We start from the raw sequence: 24,934 nt of genomic DNA, 5'->3' as shown, positions 1-24,934 counted from the left end.
GAAATGCCCTCAAAATATGCCACCCCATCTCTTCTGAGTATGGAAAATAACCCATGTCAAGTGCACTGCAGGCACACTACACTGCTCAGAAGAGAAGGAGACACATTTGGCTTTTGGATAGCAAATTTTGCTGAAATAGTTTTTGGGGGGCATGTTGCATCTAGGAAGCCCATATGGTGTCAGAACAGCAAAAAAAAAAAAAAACACATGACATACTATTTTGGAAACTACACCCCTCAAGGAACGTAACAAGTGGTACAGTGAGCCTTAACACCCCACAGGTGTTTGACGACTTTTCGTTAAAGTTGAATGTGTAAATTATTATTTTTTTCACTAAAGTGGTTTTTAGGGGGCATGTTGCATCTAGGAAGCCTCTATTGTGCCAGAACAACATAAAGAAAAACACATGGCATACTATTTTGGAAACTACACCCCTCAAGGAACGTAACAATGGGTACAGTGAGCCTTAACACCTCACATGTGTTTGACGACTTTTCGCTAAAGTCGGATGTGTAAATAAATTTCTTTTTTACGCTAAAATGCTGGGGTTTCACAAAATTTTTCATTTTCACATGGAGTAATAGGAGAAAAATCCTCCCAAAATTTGTAAATTTCCTCTGAGTATGGAAATACCCCATATGTGGATGTAAAGTGCTCTGTGGGTGAACTACAATGCTCAGAAGAGAAGGAGCGCCATTGGGCTTTTGGAGAGAGAATTTGTTTGGAATAGAAGTCGGGGGCCATGTGCGTTTACAAAGCCCCCATGCTACCAGAACAGTGGACTGTTCGGAAACTAAACTATTTCAGAAACTAAACTCCTCACAGAATGTAACAATGGGTGCAGTGAGCATTTGCATCCCACTGGCGTTTGACAGATCTTTGGAACAGTGGGCTGTGCAAATAAAGTAAAAAAATAATTTTTCACTGTTCAAAAAATCTGTCAGACACCTGTGGGGTGTAAATGCTCACTGCACCCCTTTTTACATTACGTGAGGGGTGTAGTTTCTAAAATGCTCTCTCCAAAAGCCAAATGGCGCTCCTTCCTTTCTGAGCATTGTAGTTTGCCCGCAGAGCACTTATGTCCACACATGGGGTATTTATTTACTCAGAAGAAAATGGTGTTACAAATTTTTGAGGGCTTTTTCCTATTACCCCTTGTGAAAATGAAAAATTTGGGATAACACCAGCATTTTTGTGAAAAAATAAAAATAAAAAATTTTCACGTCCAACTTTAACCAAAATTCTTCAAACACCTGTGGAGTGTTAAGGCTCACTATACCCCTTGTTACGTTCCGAGAGGGGTGTCGTTTCCAAAATGGGGTCCCATGTTGGTGTCTTTTTTTTCTGTGTATGTCAGAACCGCTGTAACGATCAGTCACCCCTGTTCAAATCACCTCAAATGCACATGGCGCTCTCACTCCTGAGCCTTGTTGTGTGCCCGCAGAGCATTTTATGTCCTCATATGGTCTATTTCTGTACTCAGGAGAAATTGCGTTGCAAATTTTGGGGGTCTTTTTTTCCTTTAACCTCTTGTGAAAATGAAAAGTATGGGGCAACACCAGCATGTTAGTGTAAAAAATTTACATTTTTTACAATAACATGCTGGAGTAGACCACAACTTTACCTTTTCATAAGGGGTGAAAGGAGAAAAAGCCCCCAAAATGTGCAAAGAAATCTCTCCCGAGTACGGAAATACCCCATATGTGGCCATAAACTATCACCTTGAAATATGATAGGGCTCCAAACAGAGGGAGCGCCATGCGCATTTGAGGCCTAAATTAGGGATTCGCATAGGGACGGACCCAGATGCAAGAATTAGACTTGCCTCTGATACCAAAATTACCCTACAGCAGTGATTTCCAAAAAGGGTGCCTCCGGCTGTTGCAAAACTCCCAGCATGCCTGGACAGTCAATGGCTGGGAGTTTAAGCTGCAGCAGAAAATTTGCCACAGCTCAAACCTATCAGCGAGAAACTCACTATAAATCCCCACCCGTGTGAATATGTGGGGGGGGGGGGGGCAAACCTCCAGCTGTCGCAAAACTACAACTTTGGTTTTCTGTGCATGCTGGGGGTTGTAGTTATGCAACAGCTGGAGGAGCACTGGTTGCAAAGCACTGGGAGTTTGTTACTTAACTCAGTGTTTTGCAACCAGTGTGCTTCCAGTTGTTGCAAAACTACAACTCCCAGCATGCCCAGACAGCTGAAGGGCATTTTGGGATTTGTAGTTATGCAACAACTGGAGGAGAACAGTTTGGAGACTACTGTGTAATAGTGTCCAAACTGTATCCCTCCAGACTGCATGCCGGGAGTTGTAGTTCGGCAACATCTGAAGGGCCACATGTTACAGAACTACAACTCCCAGCATGCCTGGACTGTCTGGGCATGCTGAGAGTTGTAGTTTTGCAGCATCTAGAAGGGCACAGATTGGAGACCAATGCACAGTGGTCTCAAAACTGTGGCCCTTCAGATGTTGCAAAACTACAACTCCCAGCCCGTCCCCTTAATGCAAGTCTATGGCAGGCGGGCGTGGCGACGCCCCCTTCCCATAGACTTGTATTGACGGGGCGGGCCATGACGTCACGAGGGGCGGAGCCGTGACGTAACGATGCTCCGGCCCCTGTATTGGCCGTCATTACATGCAAAACGATCTCGCTCTGCGCAGTAATGATAGCGGGGTGCTGCAGCAGCGATCCTCTGGGTCCCCAGCAGTGGGACCCCAGCGATCTGACATCTTATCCCCTATCCTTTGGATAGGGGATAAGATGTCTAGGGGCGGAGTACCCCTTTAAGGGTGCCTTTACATGTGTCAAGCTTCCAGCTGTGATTAGTGCTATCATTAATGATAATTTCATGCATGACCTGGAATTATCACTTTAAACAGTGGTAGGGACCGGTGCAGACCTCAATTATCGGTAAGTAGCAAGTGCTAGTGGCTAGTGCTGGCGATTTACAAATAGTTGGAAAGGGAATGTGTTGCCTAGATTTTTTTTCTACGTTAGGGACAGATACTGAAACATGTACCTTTTTCTAATCTGTTTGTATTTTCTGATTGCAATTTTTTAGTTTATGCATTTATATGGGGGCTGTTATCTTGTCTGAACTGAGTTGAGGTTTTAACAGCATTTAGTGTTATGCCTTATGGCAGGACTCATGGACATACACGACAATGGAAACAATCTGTCCCCTTCAGATGAATTTTTTCCTTGTCAGAGGTCATTTTACGGGGAGGGAGAATGCTGTTCTCTGAGCAAATAATTTTCTGTGTACCAATCTAACTGGTGTCACCTTTCACTGAACTACTCATTTAGAAATTATCTGTGCAGAACAGGAAGCTTATTTTTAGTGGCCAGAATGGAAACTGCAAGATTTCAGGATTAATTTAAAATATAGATATAAAAATAGAACATTTAAAAAAAAACATCACCAAAAATTCTTAAAATGTGTTTGACATATAAAACCTTTAAACAACAAGTAATGTTCAGATGACACATTCCCTTTAAAGTAGCAAGTCCAGGTCCTGCCTTCAATTAGCATTACCATGTCAGAATTATCATTTTCTTGCATCAACAACCAATGATCAATGGGAATAAATAAGACATAAATAAAGTACTGCTGTTTATTGGATCCATACTACCTGCCCTTGATGAACCTTGGAAAGTAAGGCTTCGGAAGCCAGACAGAATAGCCAAGACAAATAACCCACAAGATGGAGATCTCATCCAGCAACTGTCCAAAGAAGCTCAATGTCATGTGGTAGTACATGGAGAAGAGACCTATTAAAGCCATATTATACTGTTATCCAATGTTTCTATATCAATTACATAAAAATGTAAACAGAAATGATGAATAAAACATGTTTCATATATGAATGGGAAACAAGAATATAGTTTGATAGAGAAAACATAAAAATTAATTTGTACAAACCAATCATGATGAACAGTATCCAGACTAGATGGACAGTCAAGCTACGTCTACAGGCATACGGATGTAAAAGGTACATCATTAGAGGGCCAACCAGAAGGAAAGAAATATTAGTAACCTGCAAAAAATTTTAAGAGTTAGTGTCATGTTTTAGATGAAAAAATTCTAATTTACAAAAAACTGTGAAAGATGTGAAAAAATTATGAAAAAATATGAAAGAGGGTGAAAGCGGAGCCAAAACAGTTACCAATACCATTGACTTACTAAAGCTTATATTTGGAGTATTGTGTCCAAATTTGGGCACCTGTATATAAGATGGACATGGCTAAACTGGAGAGGGTTCAGAGGACAGCGACGAACATATTTATAGTAGTGGATGGTTAGAATGCCAAAGCAAGTTATCAAGCTTGGGGTAATTTAGTTTGGAGAAAAAATGTCTCGGGGCGATTTGCTCATTTTCATACCTAGGCCTGTAACCATGACAACGAGCCATCCTCTACGTCTAGAGGAAAAAAGGATTCACCATCATCACAGTCAGGGATCCTTTACTGTAAGAGCAGTGAGACTATGGAACTCTCTGCCACATGATGTTGTGATGTCTGACTCAATAAACAAGTTCAAGGGGGGCATGGGTGTTTTCCAGAAAAATATTACAAGTTATGGATAGACTAGATTTATGTGGATAGAACGTTGATCCAGGGATTTATTCTGTTCGCCATATTAGAGTTGGAAAGGAATTATCAGCCCCATGGAGTTTTTATGCCTTTCTGTGGATAGGCACAGAAGGATTATAGGTTGAGCTTGATGGACTCTTTTTTTCAAACGTATTAACTATGTAACTATTTCTATGTACTATTTCTGCCAGATTCAAGTGGTAATATGTGTATCAACTTCAAACAGAAGGTACCAACGCAAGTATAAAAAACTATTTTTATTCAATAGACAAACTTACATAAACATACGTTAAAATATAAAAATGGATGTAAAAATGGATGAGAGTATAAAGATGGATACCATAGTACACTTATAGCATACAAAGGACACAAAAACATCACGATCCACTACACAAACCTTCCTTTTATGTGTTTTGTATGCTGTATGCTGCTACCATAAATATAGAAGTCATTTGGTTTAAGATTCAGCCCTGGTGAGTGCTCCATTCCTATGTTCTTCTTGTATACTCCCTCAACAGAGTCACTAACACCCACTTTTTACCCTCCTGATCCCCTTTATACATAGAGTACCTTGTATGTTGCCTTCCCCCCTGTGACCCCTACCAGCACCTGCCGCCTTTAATTTTCTTGCCCCATCATCCGTACACAAATTCTTGCCACTTTGTTCGCTACTTAGCCATGACAGAGGGCATGCTGACTTCAGTTTCACCCCCTTAACTGCCCATCGTAGTAACAGGATTGCCCAGTCTTAAAAGTTCCTGATGGTAACTCTAAGTGCAGTGGCACATACAACATCCTGACACTGTGGTGCCCATAATACAAGGTTCAGAGGCTTACCAGTTTTGGATTGTAATATAGAGGTCTGGGCAGGGTTGTGATGCAGTTAGGAGTCTGTTCTGTGGTCTAAATTAACCTTGGAGCCTTGCATGGGAGTTAAAAAAAAAAAAGTTTTCCATGGGAGTACACCTTTAAAGAGGTAGTCCGGTCGAAAACATTTTTTTTTAATCAACTGGTGCCAGAAAGTGAAACAGATTTGTAAATTACTTCTATTAAAAAATCTTTATCCTTCCAGTACCTATTAGCTGCTATATACTAGAGAAAGTTATTTTCTCTGGACAGTTCCTGATACAGACAGAGGTGTCAGCAGAGAGCTCTGTTGACAGAAAAAAAAGAAATCCAAAAACAAAAGAACTTCCTCTGTAATATACAGCCGCTAATACGTACTGGAAGGATAAAGAAAAAGTAATTTCCAAAACTTTCTGGCACCAGTTGAGTAAATAAAAAATGTTTTCCACCGGAGTACCCCTTTAAGTTCCAAGAAATCTGGTCAGCAGTGATGAGTTGTGGTGAGTAGGGGGTAGGCTGAGGAATTTCTTTCCAGCATGGAACTGGATCCTCAGTACAATAAGAGACGGGCTATATTATGGAATTTTCCAGGCTGCCTCGTACTCGCCTAAAGATCACAGAATGACAACCAGGTTCGGCAGTGCGGTAAGCTTTAGAACTGAAAGTTTTGTCGCTAATTCAAAAGCAAGTATTAGTCCCATTCCCCTGGGAAGAAAAAGGTCAGGGATTTTATTTCTCCATTTTTCTGGTATAAAAGGAAGACAGCTCTATCCACACAATCATAAACCTAAAACCCTTAAACAAATATCCAGTATACCAGAAGTTTAAAATTAAGACCAATAGATCGACAATAAATTTACTAACGAAAGGTTGTTACATGGCGTCAGCAGAATTAAAGGATGCTTACCTGCATGTCCCTATGCATCAAGTACTTAAAGGGGTACTCCGGTGAAAACCTTTTTTCTTTTAAATCAACTGGTGGCAGAAAGTTAAACATATTTGTAAATTACTTTTATTAAAAATCTTAATCCTTCCTGTACTTATTAGCTGCTGAATACTACAGAGGAAATTCTTTTCCTTTTGGAATGCTCTCTGATGATATCACGAGCACAGTTCTCTCTGCTGACGTTATTATAATAATAATAACGCTTTATTTTTTGTTGTCCTTAGTGGGATTTGAACCCAAGTCCCCAGCACTGCAAGGCAGCAGTGCTAACCACTGAGCCACCATGCTGCCCTTAGCATACATCTGCTATGCATGGTTGCTAAAATGGCCAAAGATGTCACCAGTGTTCCAAAAAGAAAGGAATTTCCTCTAGCATTCAGCAGCTAATAAGTACTGGAAGGATTAAGATTTTTTAATAGAAGTAATTTACAAATATGTTTAACTTTCTGGCACCAGTTGATTTAAAAGAAAAAAGGTTTTCACCGGAGTACCCCTTTAAGGATAGCAGCAAATAATTCAAGTCTTGTACATCTTTATTTCTGTGCCATCCCCTTTGGTATTGCGGTAGCACCAAGATTCTTTATAAAAAGAGTATTAGAAATGGTGGCCCACATAAGGGGTAGGAATTTTTGTACCGTATTTAGACAACTTCCTCTTAATCGGTCAGACAGAAGAAGTAGAGTCCTTTCTTTCACATACCCTAAAAATTCTAAACAATCTAGGTTGGATTGTGAATTGGAAGAAGTCGTTTTCCAGTTCCAGACCAACAAAAGCTCTGTAGGACTCCAGAGTACAAAAAAGTTTTCTTCCCCAAGAAAAAATAGAAAAGATCCAAGATTCAGTAAGGGAAGTATTGCATCTTCAGTCAGTAACCATCCGAAGGGGAATGTCACTTCTAGGGCTGTTTGCTGCAGCAACTTAGGCTTTCCCCTGGGCTCACTTTCACTCAAGAACCCACCAAATAAATCTGTTGGCAGTTTGGGATGGGTCAGTAGAAAATTTAGAAAATTTAGAGCGAACCTCTAAGTAATAAAATATGTAATATGATATAATAGAAAATATAATGAAAATATATAATATATTTATTAAAATTAAATAGATATTACCGTAATAGCAATAAGAACATACAGTGGGAAACTAGATATCTTCAGGGCCTTGCAGTCTAGTCCCATTTCATATCAAACAGTGTATATAATATAGTTCACACATAATATACGCCAGGTGTCAGCACTATACCCTGGTGCCAATATAATGTTATTTGCAAGTCTTTATAGAATATAAACTGATCTGTCTCACTGTTAGTTTTGTAGTGTTCAATTTTGGGTATTATACCCCACTCAACTCTGCCGTACAATGTATAGGAAGGACTGCAGGTCCAAGGATGCCTGTATTGATGGCAAGCTCTGCAGAGTATCAATGCAGTGCACTCTGATGGTCAGATAGAATGCAGGTCTATGGCAGTAGGTGGATCGCAAGGATATGATGGATTTTAGGTCTGTGGCATCAAACACCAAATTGCATGTACGATGTCCTCATGGCTATGGCCACAGATGAATCGCGTGTCTGTGGCTGAGATGGATTTCAGGTCCATGGCAGCAGACACCAGCTATCAGGTACAATGTCCTCGGATCTGATGCAGCAGATGGATCACGGGTCTGTGGCAGCAGACAACGGGTAGATGAATGGTTCACATTGCGTCCTCGTGTATATGGTGACGGACGTCGGTATTGGTGAGCACAATGTCCTCGTGTCTCCAGAGCGTGCAGGCTCAATTGCTTTGTTATAAGTATACTGTTTAGCAAAAAATGGCAATATAAAACAGGTTTAAAATATGCTGGACGTGTTTTAAGCAGGCAGCAAATATAAAAATAAAAATGGCTACCATGGCTTATATTTTATTTGAATTATATTATAATTCTCCAAAATGACAAGACGGCACTCCAGCGATCCAATACAAAAAGTGATTTTATTCACCCAAGTGTGAACTGCGACATTTCAACCTGCTCAATGAGGTCTTTTTCAAGCATACAATAGTGTGCAAGTGAACCATATATAAAGGGTACACCACACCCATAAAGGGGTTGGTACATAGTGACATCATCATTGTAAACAGTGACATAAATTAAATGTACAATCACCTTAGTGTCATGATTAGAATAGTTCATATAAATACATGATACACTATCATCTCAGTATAAAACAACAACCAAAATATATCATAAAACAGTCAAAAAGTACATACATATCTTGATTAGTGGGCAGGTGCTCTCTTCCATACTGAATAGACCTCCTCCTTAATTATATTATAGGTACACTGTTTGATATGAAATGGGACTAAACTGCAAGGGCCCTGCAGATATCTAGTTTCCCACTGTATGTTCTATTATATCATATTACATATTTTATTATTTAGAGGTTCGCTTCTTGCAAATTTAGGAATTCTTATTCTCCACTGGGTATTGGTTTAGCTGAACCTCAGTAATAAGATAGGTGAAGTGAGCTGTACCCCTATTTTTTAGAATTTCCCAGTAGAAAATGTAGATGTAAAAATTTGCCTATCTTCAGAAACAAAGGAATCTCAACAGTGGTTAATAAGCTGCAGTCTAATGAAAGGGTTAGACTGGATGAAAACCTGGTCATCCAAACCACAGATGCCAACCCTTGGGTTAGGGGGGGGGGCTCATACTGGAGATATACATTTTCAGGGAGCTTGGCATTCCAGAGAACTGCTTGCAGTACATCAGTCTTCTACAGTTCTTTTTTTTCAGACAATTCCACAACAGTCTAAGTGAAAGGCAAGTGAAAGTCTTCTCTGAATCAGGCAGACGACCCATGGGCGGTAGACGCCTTTTCACACCCTTGGTCATGGAACCTAGCCTATGCCTTCCCACCATTACAACTAATTCCAAGAGCCATCAAAAAAATCAGAGAAGACAGGGCAAGAGTAATTCTGATAGCTCCGTACTGGCCATGGAGGGCGTGGTTTTTATCATTGAGAGCATTCTCTGTGTGGGATCCTTGGGTTCTCCCGGAGACGCTGGATCTTCTGTCACCAGGGCCAATCATTCACCCCCAGACAAAGAATCTCCATCTGACGGCTTGGCCTTTGAAAGGTTGATACAAAAAAGAAAGGGTCTTTCAGATTCTGTCATCTCTACTCTACAAGCTAGTAAAAAGACAGTTAAGTCCAAAATTTATTTTGGAATCTGGGGGTCTTTCTAGCTTTTCTAAATCAACCATTTTCAGGTCTGTCTTCTCCAAATATACCTAAAATTCTTGATTTTCTAGAAAAAGGTTTAAAGTTGGCCACCTAAGAAAGTTCAGGTTTCTGCTTTAAGAACTCTATATAACAAAAAAATTGCAGATCATCCTTGGGTGATAAGATTTTTTAGAGCCATTAAGAGGTTATTTGTCTGGAACTTTCCCAGAGCCCTAGCTTAGGACTTGTCTTTAGTCCTTAAAGCATTTATAGTTTCTAGAGTTCATGTATTGCAAATTATTGTTCTTCCTTCCTTCTGTTCTGGTCCATCCAATAGAGAGACTGTTCAGCACCTTAGATGTAAGATGTGTTCTTGAATAATTAGAAAGAACTAAGTCCTTCAGAAAATCCTCTGCTTTATTCATACAGTTCTGAAGTAAGAATAAAGGTACTAGAGCTAGTAAAGATTCCTTAGCTAGGTGGATCAGGCGGCCACTGCCGAAAATACTTTGGCGGTTGGCACTGCGCTGTCACCATTGACGGATATGCAGTACTCGCAGAATTCTGCGCAAAGAATGAACATGTTCTTTCTTTGCGCAGAACAATTTCAGCGGTGGAATTGTCCGAATTTCCGCAGTGTGAACGGGTCTCGCAAAAGACCCATTCACTGATGATAATGGTCACAGCGTGGAATCTACTCGCGGAATTCCGCTCACAGAATTCCGCAGTGTGAACATACCCTTAGACAGGCCATCTCCCTAGCCAATAGTGCTTTAAGTTTACCCCCTACTTCAGGTCACAGAGCACACTTTACCAGATCTCTGGCGGCCTCTTGAGCCAAGAGAAGAGGGACTTCTGTCAATCAGATTTGCACGGCAGCCACCTGGTTGTCTCCTCATACTTTTTTTTAGCACTACAGGGTGGATGTTGGGGATTCTTCCACTCTCTCTCTCTTTTGGCCGTAAGGTTTTACAGGCCATAATACCACCGTAAGATTATCTCGGATATTCTCTCAGGTGGTGCTGTCATGGCATGGGAAAACAGAATTACTGGTAAGTAATTACCGGCTTTCCCTATCGCCATGACAGTAGAGAGAGAATATCAGCACCAGGGGCATTCCTATTGCTATTGGACCTATTGTTTCATTTTTGCTCAGGTGTTGGCTCACACTTTGGTGTCTGTAATTCATGATGCTTTATGTTTTTCATAATTGTCTATACTATTAATTAAGGAAGGCTTTTCAGGTCTCGGAAATTCACTGAGGATGAAGTGGAGGGCACTTCCTTTTATCCTTCAGGTTTCCTGCCCCTCTCAGGTGGTGGTGTCATGGCTCAGGGAAGCAGAATTACCGGTGAGTAATTATGTACATTTCCCATCCACTAATTATTGTTAAACGTAATTTTTATTCCATGCCTTTAAAATGAATTAAAAACCTTAACCCGCTGGTCTCATTAGTATGTGAACAGGCACTGGAATGTATAAAGTGCCTCTACGTGCAACTCTGTAAACTTATATGGATGGTGTGGCTGCAGTCCACACCTATCACTGGACATACACTAGGACTAAGTGGTGTACCCATTTACCCTTGATAAAGCCACTGTGTGTGGTGAAACATTGCGGGGGTAATCACCCACTTGGTCCTAGTGTGGACTGCAGCCACACCATCCGTTTATGTTTACAACGTACATACATTCTCTGTACCTGTTTAAATACTGATGAGACAGTGGGTAAAGGTTTTAATAAATTCTAAAGGCATGGAATAAAAGTAATGTTTAACAATAATTAGTGGATTAAAACGGAATTCAGAGTTCCATTGACCTAAATGTTGAGGAATTCTCCAAAAACTATTGAAAGGTCTCTGGGGGAGATTTATCATTGCATTTAGAGCTTTTTTTTTTGTTTTTGTTTTTTGCGTACTCCAGGGGCACAAAATGTTGCACATGCATCTAAGCACTTTTTTTTTTTAGACCTTTGTAGGTATGCATAAATTACCAAACAGCCTTACCTAAGAAACTTTCATTTTTCACTTTGCAGTGGTCACAAATCTATGAAGGGTGAATGTTGCGCGTAGATATAAAAAAAAAAAGTCACAAACCCCTCCGAAAAGTTGCAAACCTAAGTCATGTCAGACCTGGCTTACAAAATTGCTTTTGGAGGGCACTTTAAAAAGTCTCACAAAGACTTTTGAAGGGATTTATTGCTTTTTGCTTATGTGCTCCAAGGAAAAGAGAAAGCAAACTCCAGTATAGAAAGGACTAACAGTGAATATTTGTGCTATTAATTTCCGTAACAAATAGATTTTTCATTAAAAAAATTTACATTCGGATCCATCCAAAAGTACGAAAAAACAAAAACATATATTCAGACATAACAGATAATCCAGAAAGACAATGAGGGAGATTTATCAGAACCTGTTCAGAGGAAAAGTAGCTTCTTTCATTTTTCAGAGACCATTTCAATAATTAACAGAGCGATCTGATTGGTTGCTATGGGCAACTCAGCAACTTTTCCTCTGAACAGGTTTTGATAAATGTCCCCCATTATGAATAAGCAAAGCAAAATCACAAAAATCTGAATTATGCAGAAGACTAAAGTGACGAAAATGAAAACTGGATTGGATTTTCCAAGCATGGGAGTGTGAATGGGAGTGTGGACTCCCATAGAAGTGTATTGGGCTTTCATTTGAGGAGGAATTCCTCACACTTCTGCAGAATTTGTGCTTGAATTCCACACCAATTCAGCACAAAATCCTCAAAAGCGGAAGCGGAATTGGGGACGGATGAGCGGAAATTCTGCCGTGTAAATAGGGCCTTAGGGAGAACTCAGGTGAGATTTATCAAAACCTGTGCAGAGGAAAAGTGGAGAAGCTGCCTATAGCAACCAATCAGATTATTTCTTTTATTTTTCTGAAGCCTTTTTAAAAATTAAAGAAGCAATCTGATTGGTTGTTATTGGGCAACTGCTCCACTTTTTCTCTGCACAGGTTTTGATAAATGTCCCCCATTGTAACTTTGCTGAAAGAATACAGTTACAAATGCTATATCGCACTCCAATGATCATTTTTCTCCAGAATAATAGTTTAGAATTATGAATGAGGTTGAAAAATGAAAGAAAAGGAATGAATAATGCACTTAACAAAAAAAAAAAAGGAATAATTGTTTTGTATTGTGGATAACAGAGAGTTCAGAATAACGAAAGAGGTTGAAAAATGTAAACGATACGGAAATATGCGCTTAAAGAAAATAAAATAAACAAACAGAACCAAAGTTTTCCATCGTACACATGTCTAGTGAATATGCCTGGCTTCTGCATAGTGCACCTGTGTCTCTCTAGTTCAGCTTCATCTTTTTAGAGGATGGACCAATGCTGACTGCTGAGCTAGATAGAAAGGGACTGTCAGGAATTAGAAGAGGGGTCAGCATCAGGTGGCTCAGGAATGTTCACAAATACAATTTCTGGGAGTGCGGACCTGCTCTGGGCAGGACATTTTTATGAATGACTAGGGTTCAGTTTACAAATATAGAGGGAGTGGATGGCATTGATGGACAAGAGTGGATCTCTGAGTGTGGACTGGTGGGTTTTTACATGTTAGGCTAAGTTTCCATTTGGGTTTTTTTCTGGCAGTTTTTGGATATCTGCCACTGCAGTTTTTGAGCCAAAGCCAGAAGTGAATTCAAAAGGAATAGGACATATAAAGCAATGACTTACACTTCTCCTCCCTTATGGATCCACTTCTGACTTTGGCTCAAATACTGCAGTGGCAGCTATCCAAAACTGCCAGAAAAAAAAAAACAAGTGGAAACTTAGCCTTAAGCTGCTTTTCAGTCCCAGTCTGGTCCTGGTAATATACATCATGGAGAATTTCCACAGATTTTTCTGGACAAGCAGGGACACAAAATGGTGTAAAAAGGTTCTGTTGCAATGGAGTCCATGGGCAAAGAAACCAGTAGTGGAAAGAAGTTGTGCTTTTTCAAGTGAGAAAGGAAGAGGATGGTTCTACTGGATAAATGCAGTCTATATACACTTGAACGTGGTATTAGTCTATATACACACTTGCATCTGTAGGTTTTGTTTTCCAGTTCAGAAGGACAGAGCAACAGAACCTAGCTGAGAAGGAAAAACACCATGTTTCTTTTCTTTTTGTTAGGCTAAGTTTCTAATAGTTTTTTTGGCCTGCATTTTTTTGCTTTAAAAAAAAAAAAAAAAAAAACCCAAGAAAAGACGCCTGAAAAAAAAAAACAGTGCAATTTACTGTGTCTGGCAATTTTTCTGGCGTTTTTTCTTTTGAATGGAAATTGCATTTTTGTCAAAATTTGTGGGTACCAAAAAAAAAAAAGGATGCAGTAGTGATGGAAAAAAATGTATTTAACAAAATGTATATTTTTTATAACAAAATTTGTGCTGATTTTTAACAAAGTGTTTGTTTGGCTGGAACTCCACTGAGGTTTTTTTTTGCAAAAATGCCAATAAAAACGCCAATTTTCCCGCACGGTGTTTTTTCAGTGAAAAAACGCCACAGCCAGATGTTAGCTGCAAGTCAATAGTTAACTGCAAAATGCCAGAGTCACTTGTCGTTTTTCAGTTTGGCGTTTTTTAAATCCTTTTGGCGTTTTTCAGCAATTTCGGGCTCAGAGGCTGGATTTTCAAAACGCCCGAAAAAACCTAGTTTGGCGTTTTCCTCCCATAGAAGTCTATGGAAGAGCAAAAAACGCAAGAAAAACGCCATGTTGGTTTTAAATTTTGCGTTTTTGCAGGCGGTTTTTATTCTGTTTTGGACTTTAGCGATCCACAAAAATTATGGAGCTACCTTTTTTATAAAAATTTCGTAGGGTACCATAAAAAAAAAAATTATAAAAAAGATACAGTAGTGATGGAAAAAATTGTATCTAACCAAATGTATCTTTTTTATTACGAAATGTTTATTAATTTTTAAACAGGGATCAATTTATGTGAGCAGGTAAAGCGTTAAAAATGTAGCCGACAATAATAAAAATGTAGTGTGTGTGTTTTTCACTTTTTTTTTTTTTTTAGGTAGTACTACTACTCCCAGCATGGAACACACTGTTCCATGATGGGAGTAGTAGTACCTGTACTAATTGACAGATCGCCCATTGCGATACTCGTGTATAATGTATAGATGCGGCGGACGCTCTTCTCTGGTCCCCTGCACTGACGTATATATACACCTATTCATATTTCCCGCAGAGAGCTGTGATTGGCCAGATGGTTCCAGCCAATCACAGCTCTCTGTGAGAAATCGGAATGTGTATATATACGGCGTGCAGGGGACCATAGAAGAAAGGCCGACCGCATCTATACATTATACCAGAGGATCACAGCGGGTGTCAGGAGTGATACCTGCTGTGATCTTTTCATAACTACAGGCACTACTACTCCCAACATGGAGCACACTCTGCCTCATGCTGGGAGCTGTAGTACCTGCATTAATAGACAGATCGCAGCGGGTGTCAGATATTACACTCGCTGCGATCTGTCTATTAATGCAGGTACTACAGCTCCCAGCATGGAGCAGAAAGTGCTCCATTTTGGGAGTAGTAGTACCTGCAGACATCACAGTGGATGTCACTACTGACACCCGCTGTGATCGTCCTGTCTATAGCAGAGATGGAGCGGCTGTATACAGAGCTCACATCCATGCTCTGCTCTATACTCCGGGCCGGCCACTCATTCATTGATATTTTCCTCAGAGCTGTGATTGGCTGAAACCATCCGGCCAATCACAGCTCTGGGCGGAAAATATGAATAGAACATCACTCAGAGTACAGAGGAGAGGTGCGAGTGCTGTATAGAGCAGCGCCGCTTCTCTGCTATATAATGGATGATCGCATCAGGTGTCAGACTGACACCCGGGGCGATATGTCTATAGTACAGGTACTACTACTCCCAGCATGGAACAGTGTGTTCCATGCTGGGAGTAGTAGTAATACATAAAAAATTTGACAAAAAAGAGAAAAAAGAGTTAAACACACACACACTTTACAAAAATATGTATTAAAATTTTGTTATAAAAAATAAACATTTAGTTCAATAAATTTTTACATCCCTACCGCATCCTTTTTTTTTTTTTTTTTTTTGGTACCCAACTATTTTGTAAAAAAAATGCAAAAGGGGCCAGAAAAGGCAAATTCCACACAAAGGTAAAAACACCAGAAAAAACGCCAAAATGCAGGGGAAAACTGTGGCAGTTTTTATGCCACAAAAATTGCAGGGCAAAAATCTAAATTTTTTACATTTTTTTTAGGTAGTACTACTACTCCCAGCATGGAACAGAATGGTACTAATAGATATATCGCCCTGGGTGTCACTTCTGACGCCCGCTGTGATCTTCCTGTGTAATGTATAGATGCGGGCAGGCGGCCGCTCTTCTATGGTGCTCTGCACTGACGTATATATACACCTATTCATATTTCCTGCAGAGAGCTGTGATTGGCTGGAACCATCTGGCCAATCACAGCTCTCTATGGGAAATATGAATAGGTGTATATATACGGCAGTGCAGGGGACCATACAAGAGCGGCCGCCCGCATCTATACATTATACAGGAGGATCGCAACGGAACCCGGGCGATCTGTCAATTAGTACAGGTACTACTACTCCCATCATGGAACAGTGTGTTCCATGCTGGGAGTAGTAGTACTACCTAAAAAAAATTGGAAAAAAAGTGAAAAACTCACACACACTACATTTTTATTATTGTTGGCTACATTTTTATTTCCCTACCCGCCCACATAAATTGATCCCTGTTTTAAAAATTTATAAAAATTTCATTATAAAAAGGATAAATCTCGTTAGATACAATTTTTTCCATCACTACTGTATTTTTTCTTTTCTTTTTAATGGTATCCTATGAAATGTTATTAAATAAAGGTATCACCCTCACTTTTTTTGGATCGCTAGTCCAAAAAGTCCAAAAAGAATAGAAACTGCCTGCAAAAACACCAAAGTTAAAACCCACATATCGTTTTTCTTCTTTTCTTCATAGACTTCTATGGGAGAAAAATGACACTACTTTGACAAAAAAAACGCCAGTGGCTATACGTGTTGCGACTTTTGAAAACCGCCAAGGAGCTGAAAAACGCCAGAAAAAAATGCCAAAAGGATAAAAAAAAGCCAAAATGAAAAACGCCAAGTGAAAAAATAATTTTGAGATTTCTCATTGATTTACAGCTAACATCTGGCCGCAGCGTTTTTTGGCCCAAAAAGATGGCATGCGGCAGATTTGGCATTTTTCAAAAAAAAAAAAAAAACAAGTAGAAACTAAGCCTTAGAAAGTCTCACAAAAAGTCACAACTGTGACTTTTTGTACAGAAAAGTTGCAGATGAGGGGAGGAAACATACAAAAATGTGTTCCGAAGTGATTTATTGTTTATTTGCTTATGTGAGCCAAATGTATTCACCCCGCTGCGATAGTATGATAAATATGTTCCACATAAGCAAAACCAAAGAAAAAAAAGACTTTAAAACCCACTTTTCGAAGACAACAATGATAAATGTCCCCATATTTGTCTCTAATTTAGCTAATACATCTTTTTTTTCTTACAGGTAGTTTAGTAATCCAATAGTTACAACTGTTGCACCCTTGCTGTAATAGAAATGAGATCTACCTTTACTAACTTGATGGACTATGAGAAAAACATGCAGAAAAATGGTAGAAAAACATACCAAGGACAGAGAGGCGAGGTAGAAAACCTAAAAACAGGAAAGAAGATAGAATGATATTCATATCTACATATGATAATCATGCAAAATTAATTAAATGCACTAAATACTGGAGGGTGTTGCAGAATGATCCCAAATATAGTATTGCATCTTGTGAATTGGAATAAGTTGCATACCGCAAAGGAAGATCAACTTCCCATCAATTTACTCTTTAATGACAGCCTTGTTTTGGCCTTTTAGTTTTTTCCTCCTCGCCTTTTTCTCTTAAAATTTTTCACCTACAGGCCCATATGAGGGCTTGTTTTATGTAGGGCCAATTTTACTTTGTAATGAGATCACTTATTTTACCACAAAATCATGTGGGGCAAAACTGAAAAAAAAAAATTAGCAACTTTTGGGGGGGTTTAGTTTCTACCAGTGCACTTTACTGTTAAAATTGCATATTTTCTTCATTCTGTAGGTCAATACGATTACAATGATACCCAATTTATAGTTTAACCCCTTCTCGACCTGACATACATGTATGTCATGGGTCGGGTGAGCGGACATGACGGGGGCCGGGTCGAGTCCGCGCCATGACTGGGAGATATCAGCAGCTGACATCTGCCAGTAATGACGGACATCAGAGATTGCTCCGATGTCCGTCATTTAACTGTTTAAATACCGTGATCTATACCGATTGCGGCATTTAAACATTAACAAATAAACAAATATAAAAGTTATAGGGGTGAGAACATGGTAATGAAAAAAGTTTTTTTTTTATGTTTCAAGGTTTACATTTTTTTTTAACCATAAAACGAAAAAAAAAATGTATTCAGGTCTGGTATCATTGGAATTGTACTAACCCATAGAATAAAGATGGCATGTAAGCTTTACCGTATTTTGAACTCCGAAAAAATTATTGCCCTACAAAATTGTACAATTCCATTTATTTTTTTCAATTTTGCCCTACGTATAATTTTTTCTTTTTATAATTTTTGGGCTTTGTAATACATTGCATGATAAAAAAGGGATTAAAGAGTATCACTGGAAAGTACAAATCTCCACAGAGAAAGTAAACCCTAATACAACTTTGTCTGTCAAAAAATAAAAAAGTTATGGGTCTTAGAAGGAGGAAAAAAACGTGAAGGAGGAAAGAAAACCTATTAGCTGGGTCATAAAGGGGTTAAAATAGCTTAAAATTCTTCTCTTCTGACCCCTATAACACTTTTATTTTTCTCTAAACGGGCTATAGGTATGATACCTGTAGTTTTTATCTGCACCATTTTTGGGACTTTTTGATGGCTTTTCATATTTTTTCCTGGTATATGAAGTTACCAAAAATCTATTCTAGACTTTTGTATTTTTTATGTTTGCGCCATTCACCATGCAGTTTCAGTAATGCCAGATGTTAATAGTTCAGACATTTTTACATGCAGTGATACCAAATATGTTTATGTTTATTTTTATTTACACTATTTTATAAAAAAAAAAAAAAATGGAAAAAGGGAGATGATTGAAACTTTTCTGTGGGAGGCTTATTAACTTTTATTATTAATTTTTATTTTTTTTAAACTATTTTGTAGTCCCCATAGAGCACCATTACTTGCGATCTTTTGACCATAACGTGCTCCACTTATCCCCTTAAGGTGTACTTGTCATTTGCTAAAAACTTTTATACAATGTAGATAATACCATTATATGTATATTTGTAATATACATCGGTTAGAAAATGCGTATATTTTGGGTAAAAAAACATGCTTTCCTATGTGTCACATATTGTGTCACATATTGCCTATGTGTCTCTGTGCAGAGACAAAATACAGGAAGTGAGGAGGGACAAGCGCGGCTCTGTCCAGACTCTTGGCTTGTCAGTCAGCCTGCTATGTGAGTCGGGAGCGTGTCACAGAGCCCTGCTTGTCCTCAGTGCACAGAGCCCTGCCTATAGCATAGCATTACAGAGTGTGATCGGTGATCCACTGATACAGCCTAGCTAAGCCAGGCTGCATCATTAGATCGGCGATCAGCAGCAGGAGGCAGGTAAGGCGACCCTCCTCCACCACTGCCCGGCATTTAACCCTTTTAAGCCATTTAACATTGTGATCAATACCTGCCTCCTGCCGTTTATCGCCGATTCAAAGAAGCAGCCTGGCTTAGCCAGGCTATATCAGTGGATCACTGATCATACTGTGTAATGCTATGCCATGGGCATAGTATTAAACAGTGAATGCAATCTAATGATTGCATATAAAAGTCCCCTCTGGGGACTTAAAAAGTATAAAATAAAAAAAAATAAAAAAAATACTAAAATTGTATAAACCTTTAAAAAAAATTCAAATTACACTTATTTTCCCATTTTACAAAAATATCACTGTGTGCATAAATGTCTAAATGAAAAACTATATAAATTGGATATTGTTTCAATAGCATTAATAATACATACAGAATAAAGATAATGTATCATTCTTACCATAAAGTCCACTGTGTAAAAACCAAACTCCCCAAAAGTTGCAAAATTGCAGTTTTCCTTAAAATTGACGCCAACAAAGAATAATTTTTTGTTGTTGTTTGGAAACATGCTATAAAACAGCTTAAGAAAAGCAGGTATAAAGCATATAGGTAATGACTCACAATTTAGGAGTTCAAAATAAGACAGTCACTTTATTAATGAACTACAGAAAATAAATATGCATTTAATAAACTTACCGTGTTGTAGTATTCTGCTACATATTCTGAATGCAAGTAATTTGCTTCACACCAGTCAATCTCTGAACTATGTCTTGCAAAAATACTTGGGGGCATGCTGAATTGGATAGACAATATAAACACAAGATTAAACTTTTAAAATAACTATTGATATTTATCGCAAAGTATTAAACATTTTCACACTATTTCAATTCTTAAAATTTGTTTTAGTACAAGGATAAGTTTTAAAACCTGTAGCAGAATTCTGTATAAAATTTTCCCCCTGACATTGGCAAATACACATATATACTGATAAACAGGCTTTTCCTGAAGAAGAGTCAATAACAGAGTTTATTTTTCTTTTGTCAAACAGCAACTGTCCTACTGAATGTAGTATTCATAAAGATAGCACATTAGTTTTAAAGAATCATAGAGTACTCCAAAAAAGTCTAGAAACATATTTAATATTATGCAAATGTTGCAAAAAAATAAAAAAAATAAAAAAAAATTTTAACCCCAGGACCCAGCCAATTTTCACTGTAGGACCCGGCCATTTTTTGCACATCTGACCAATCTCACTTTAAGCATTAATAAATCTGGGATGCTTTTACCTTTCATTCTGATTCCAAGACTGTTTTTTTGTGACATATTCTACTTTATGTTAGTGGTAAAATTTTGTCGATACTTGCATAATTTCTTGGTGAAAAAAATCAAAACTGTGATGAAAAAATAGAAAATTTGGCATTTTTTTTTTACTTTGAAGCTCTCCGTTTATAAGGAAAATGAATATTCCAAATAAATGATATATTGGTTCACATATACAATATGTCTACTTTATGTTTGCATCATAAAGTTGACATGTTTTTACTTTTGGAAGACACCAGAGGGCTTCAAAGTATAGCAGCAATTTTCAAATTTTTCAAAAAATTTTCAAAATCGAAATTTTTCAGGGACCAGTTCTGTTTTGAAGTGGATTTGCAGGGCCTTCATATTAGAAATACCCCACAAATGACCCATTATAAAAACTGCACCGCTCAAAGTATTTAAAATGGCATTCAAAAGGTTTGTTAACCCTTTAGGTGTTTCACAGGAATAGCAGCAAATTGAAGGAGAAAATTCTAAATCTTCATTTTTTACACTGGCATGTTCTTGTAGACCCAGTTATTGAATATTTACAAGGGGTAAAAGCAGAGAAATCTTTCTAAAATGTATAACCCAATTTCTCTTGAGTAAGAAAATACCTCATATGTGTATGTCAAGTGTTCGGCGGGCACAGTAGAGGGCTCAGAAGGGAAGGAGCAACAGTGGGATTTTGGAGAGTGAGTTTTTTTGAAATGGTTTTTGTGGGGGCATGTCACATTTAAGAAGCCCCAGAACAGCAAAAAAAAAAAAAAAAAAGCACATGGCATACTATTTTGGAAACTACACCCCTCAAGGCACGTAACAAGGGGTCCAGTGAGCCTTAACACCTCACAGGTGTTTGATGACTTTTCGTTAAAGTTGGATGTGTAAATTATTTTTTTTTCACAAAAATGCTAGTTTTCCCTCAAATTTAAAATTTTTACAAGGGATAATAGGACAAAATACCCCCCAAAATTTGTAACCCCATCTCTTCTGAGTATGGAAATACCCCATGTGTGGATGTCAAGTGCTCTGCTGACGCACTACAATGCTCAGAAGAGAAGGAGCGCCATTGAGCTTTTACATGTGCGTTTACAAAGTCCCCTGTGCTGCCAGTGGACCCCCCCACATGTGACCCTATTTTGGAAACTACACCCCTCACAGAATTTAATAAGGGGTGCAGTGAGTATTTACACCCACTGGCGTTTGACAGATCTTTGGAATAGTGGGGTGTGCAAATGAAAAATAAAATTTTTCATTTTCACAGACCACTGTTCCAAAAATCTGTCAGACACCTGTGGGGCGTAAATGCTCACTGTACCCCATATTACATTACGTGAGGGGTGTAGGTTCCAAAATGGGGTCAGATGTGGGGGGGGGTCCATTGTTCTAGCACTAAGGGGGCTTTGAAAACACACGTGGTCTTCAATTCCGGACAAATTTTCTCTTCAAAATCCCAATAGCGCTCCTTCTCTTCTGAGCATTGTAGTTCCCCCGCAGAGCACTTTACATCCACATATGGGGTATGTTCTTACTCAGAAGAAATGGGGTTACAAATTTTGGGGGTCTTTTTTCCAATTTTCCCTTGTGAAAATGAAAAATTTAGGGTAACACCTGCATTTTAGTGACATTTTTTTTAGTTTTTTTTCATTTTTCCATCCAACTTTGAACAATTTTCATTAAACCCCTGTGGGGTGTTAATGCTCACTATACCTCTTGTTACATTCCGTGAGGTGTGTAGTTTCCAAAATGGGGTCATTTCTTTTTTGGGTATTTCTTTTTTACATTTATGTCAGAACCGCTGTAAAATCAGCCACCCCTGTGCAAATCACCAATTTAGGCCTCAAATGTACATAGTGCATTCTCACTCCTGAGCCTTGTTGTGCACCCGCAGAGCACATATGGGGTATTTCCATACTCAGGAGAAATTGTGTTACAAATTATGGGGGTCTTTTTTTTCCTTTTAATGCTTGTGAAAATAAAAAGTATGGGGCAACACCAGCATGTTAGTGTAAATTTTTTTATTTATTTATACTAACAAGCTGGTGTAGCCCCCAACTTTTCCTTTTCATAAGGGATAAAAGGAGAAAAAGCCCCCCAAAATTTGTAGTGCAATTTCTCCCGGGCACGGAAATACCCCATATGTGGCCCTAAACTGTTTCCTTGAAATACGACAGGGCTCCGAAGTGAGAGAGCTCCATGCGCATTTGAGGACTAAATTAGGGATTGCATAGGGGTGGACATAGGGGTATTCTATGCCAGTGATTCCCAAACAGGGTGCATCCAGCTGTTACTAAATTCCCAGCATGCTTGGACAGTCAGTGGCTGTCTGGAAATGCTGGGAGTTGTTGTTTTGCAACAGCTGGAGGCTCCGTTTTGGAAACACTGCCATACAATACGTTTTTCATTTTTATTGGGGGGGACAGTGTAAGGGGGTGTATATGTAGTGTTTTACTCTTTATTATGTGTTAGTGTAGTGTAGTGTTTTTAGGGTACATTCGCACTGGCATGTTACGGTGAGTTTCCCGCTAGGAGTTTGCGCAGCCCAAACTTGAAGGAGAAAACTTACTGTAAACCTGCCTGTGTGAATGTACCCTGTATGTTCACATGGGGGGGCAAACCTCCAGCTGTTTCAAAACTACAACTCCCAGCATGTACTGACAGACCATGCATGCTGGTAGTTGTACTTTTGCAACAGCTGGAGGCACACTGGTTGGAAAACCTTCAGTTAGGTTCTGTTACCTAACTCAGTATTTTCCAACCAGTGTGCCTCCAGCTGTTGCAAAACTACAACTACCAGCATGTACTGATCACCGAAGGGCATGCTGGGAGATGTAGTTATGCAACAGCTGGAGGTGCACAACTACAACTCCCAGCATGCAGAGACAGCTGTTTGCTGTTTGGGCATGCTGGGATTTTCAGTTTTGCAACATCTGGAGGGCTACAGTTTTAGAGAACACTGCACAGTGATCTCCAAACTGTGGCCCTCCAGATGTTGCAAAACTACAAATCCCTGCATGCCCAGACAGCAAACTGCTGTTTGGGCATGCTACGAGTTTTAGTTTTGCAAGATCTGGAGGGATGCAGTTTAGAGACCACTGTATAGGGGTCTCAAACTGTAGCCCTCCAGCTGTTGCAATACTACATATTCCAGCATGCCCAAACAACTGTCTGGGCATGCTGGGAGTTGTAGTTTTGCAACATCTGGAGGGCTATAGTTAAAGACCACTGTATAGTGGTTTCAAACTGTACCCTCCAGATGTTGCTAGGCAACTCACCAGCTTCCGTGGGATCCAGCCGCACGACATCGTCGCCCGCCGATCTCCGTCGCCCGCTGCCTCTGGATGGGTAAGTGGATCTTCGGCGCCCGGTCCCCTTGGGTTCCCCGTTCTGCCCCGCCTATTGTGGGTGGGCAGGATGGGGAAAAGGAAAGTAAACCTCCGATCTGCTAGTGGTCTTCGCTTCTGGTAACCCCTAAGATGCCGTGATCTGTACAGACCACGGCATCTGAGGCAATGCGCATGATAAAATAGATGATCGGATCGCCCACAGCGCTGCCACGGCGATCTGGTCATCTGTAATGGCGAACGGAGGTCCCCTCATCTGCCTCCGTCCGTCTCCCGGCGTCTCCTGCTCTGGTCTGAGATCGAGAGCAGGAGATAGCCGATAATACTGATCAGTGCTATGTCCTATACATAGTAATGAACAGTATTAGCAATCAAATGATTGCTATAGATAGTCCCCTATGGGGACATAAAAAGTGTTAAAAAAAAAGTTGAAAAATGTAAAAATAAAAAGTAAAAAAAAGTGAAAAATCCCCTCCCCCAATAAAAATGAAAATTGTCAGTTTGTCCCATTTTACCCCCAAAAAGTTTAATTTTTCTTAATAAACATATGTGGTTTCATAAACGCGTGCATAAATGTCCGAACTGTCAAAATATAATGTTAATGATCCTGTACGGTGAAAGGCGTAAACGTAAAAAATTTTTAAAAAGTCCAAAAATGCTGCTTTTTTTGTCACATTTTATAAAAAAAAGGATATAAAAGTTTTATATATGCAAATGTGGTATCAATAAAAAGTACAGATGACGGTGCAAAAAATGAGCCCTCATACCGCCCTATATACAGAAAAATGAAAAAGTTATAGGTGGTCAAAATAGGGCGATTTTTGATGACTGATTTTGTACAAAAAGTTTTAGATTTTTTTTTTAAGCGGTACAAAAATAGAAAAGTATCTAGCCAAGGGTATCATTTTAATCATATTGAACCACAGAATAAAGAACACGTCATTTTTATCATAAATTGTACAGTGGGAAAACGAAACCCTCCAAAATGTGCAAAATTGTGGTTTTCATTTAAAGGACATCTGGAGCGTGATTAAC

General features: G+C 39.1%; 1 protein-coding gene across 1 annotated transcript in view; it reads right to left on the bottom strand.

The window, feature by feature from the left end:
* The window catches only part of ACER1 (alkaline ceramidase 1), a 90,990-nt gene that overhangs the window by 43,267 nt on the left and 22,789 nt on the right, over nucleotides 1–24,934 (bottom strand). Inside the window, exons 2-4 of the mRNA XM_056551976.1 lie at nucleotides 19,953–20,049; nucleotides 3,926–4,040; nucleotides 3,636–3,774 (exon numbers count right to left, since the gene is read on the bottom strand). Of these exons, the coding sequence (XP_056407951.1) occupies nucleotides 3,636–3,774; nucleotides 3,926–4,040; nucleotides 19,953–20,048 (350 nt within the window). The 5' untranslated portion in view covers nucleotide 20,049. The remainder of the gene's footprint in view (nucleotides 1–3,635; nucleotides 3,775–3,925; nucleotides 4,041–19,952; nucleotides 20,050–24,934) is intronic.

The sequence above is a fragment of the Hyla sarda genome, chromosome 1 (genome assembly GCF_029499605.1).
Source record: "Hyla sarda isolate aHylSar1 chromosome 1, aHylSar1.hap1, whole genome shotgun sequence".
Lineage (NCBI taxonomy): Eukaryota > Metazoa > Chordata > Amphibia > Anura > Hylidae > Hyla > Hyla sarda.
This window is presented reverse-complemented; position numbering and strand designations above follow the sequence as displayed.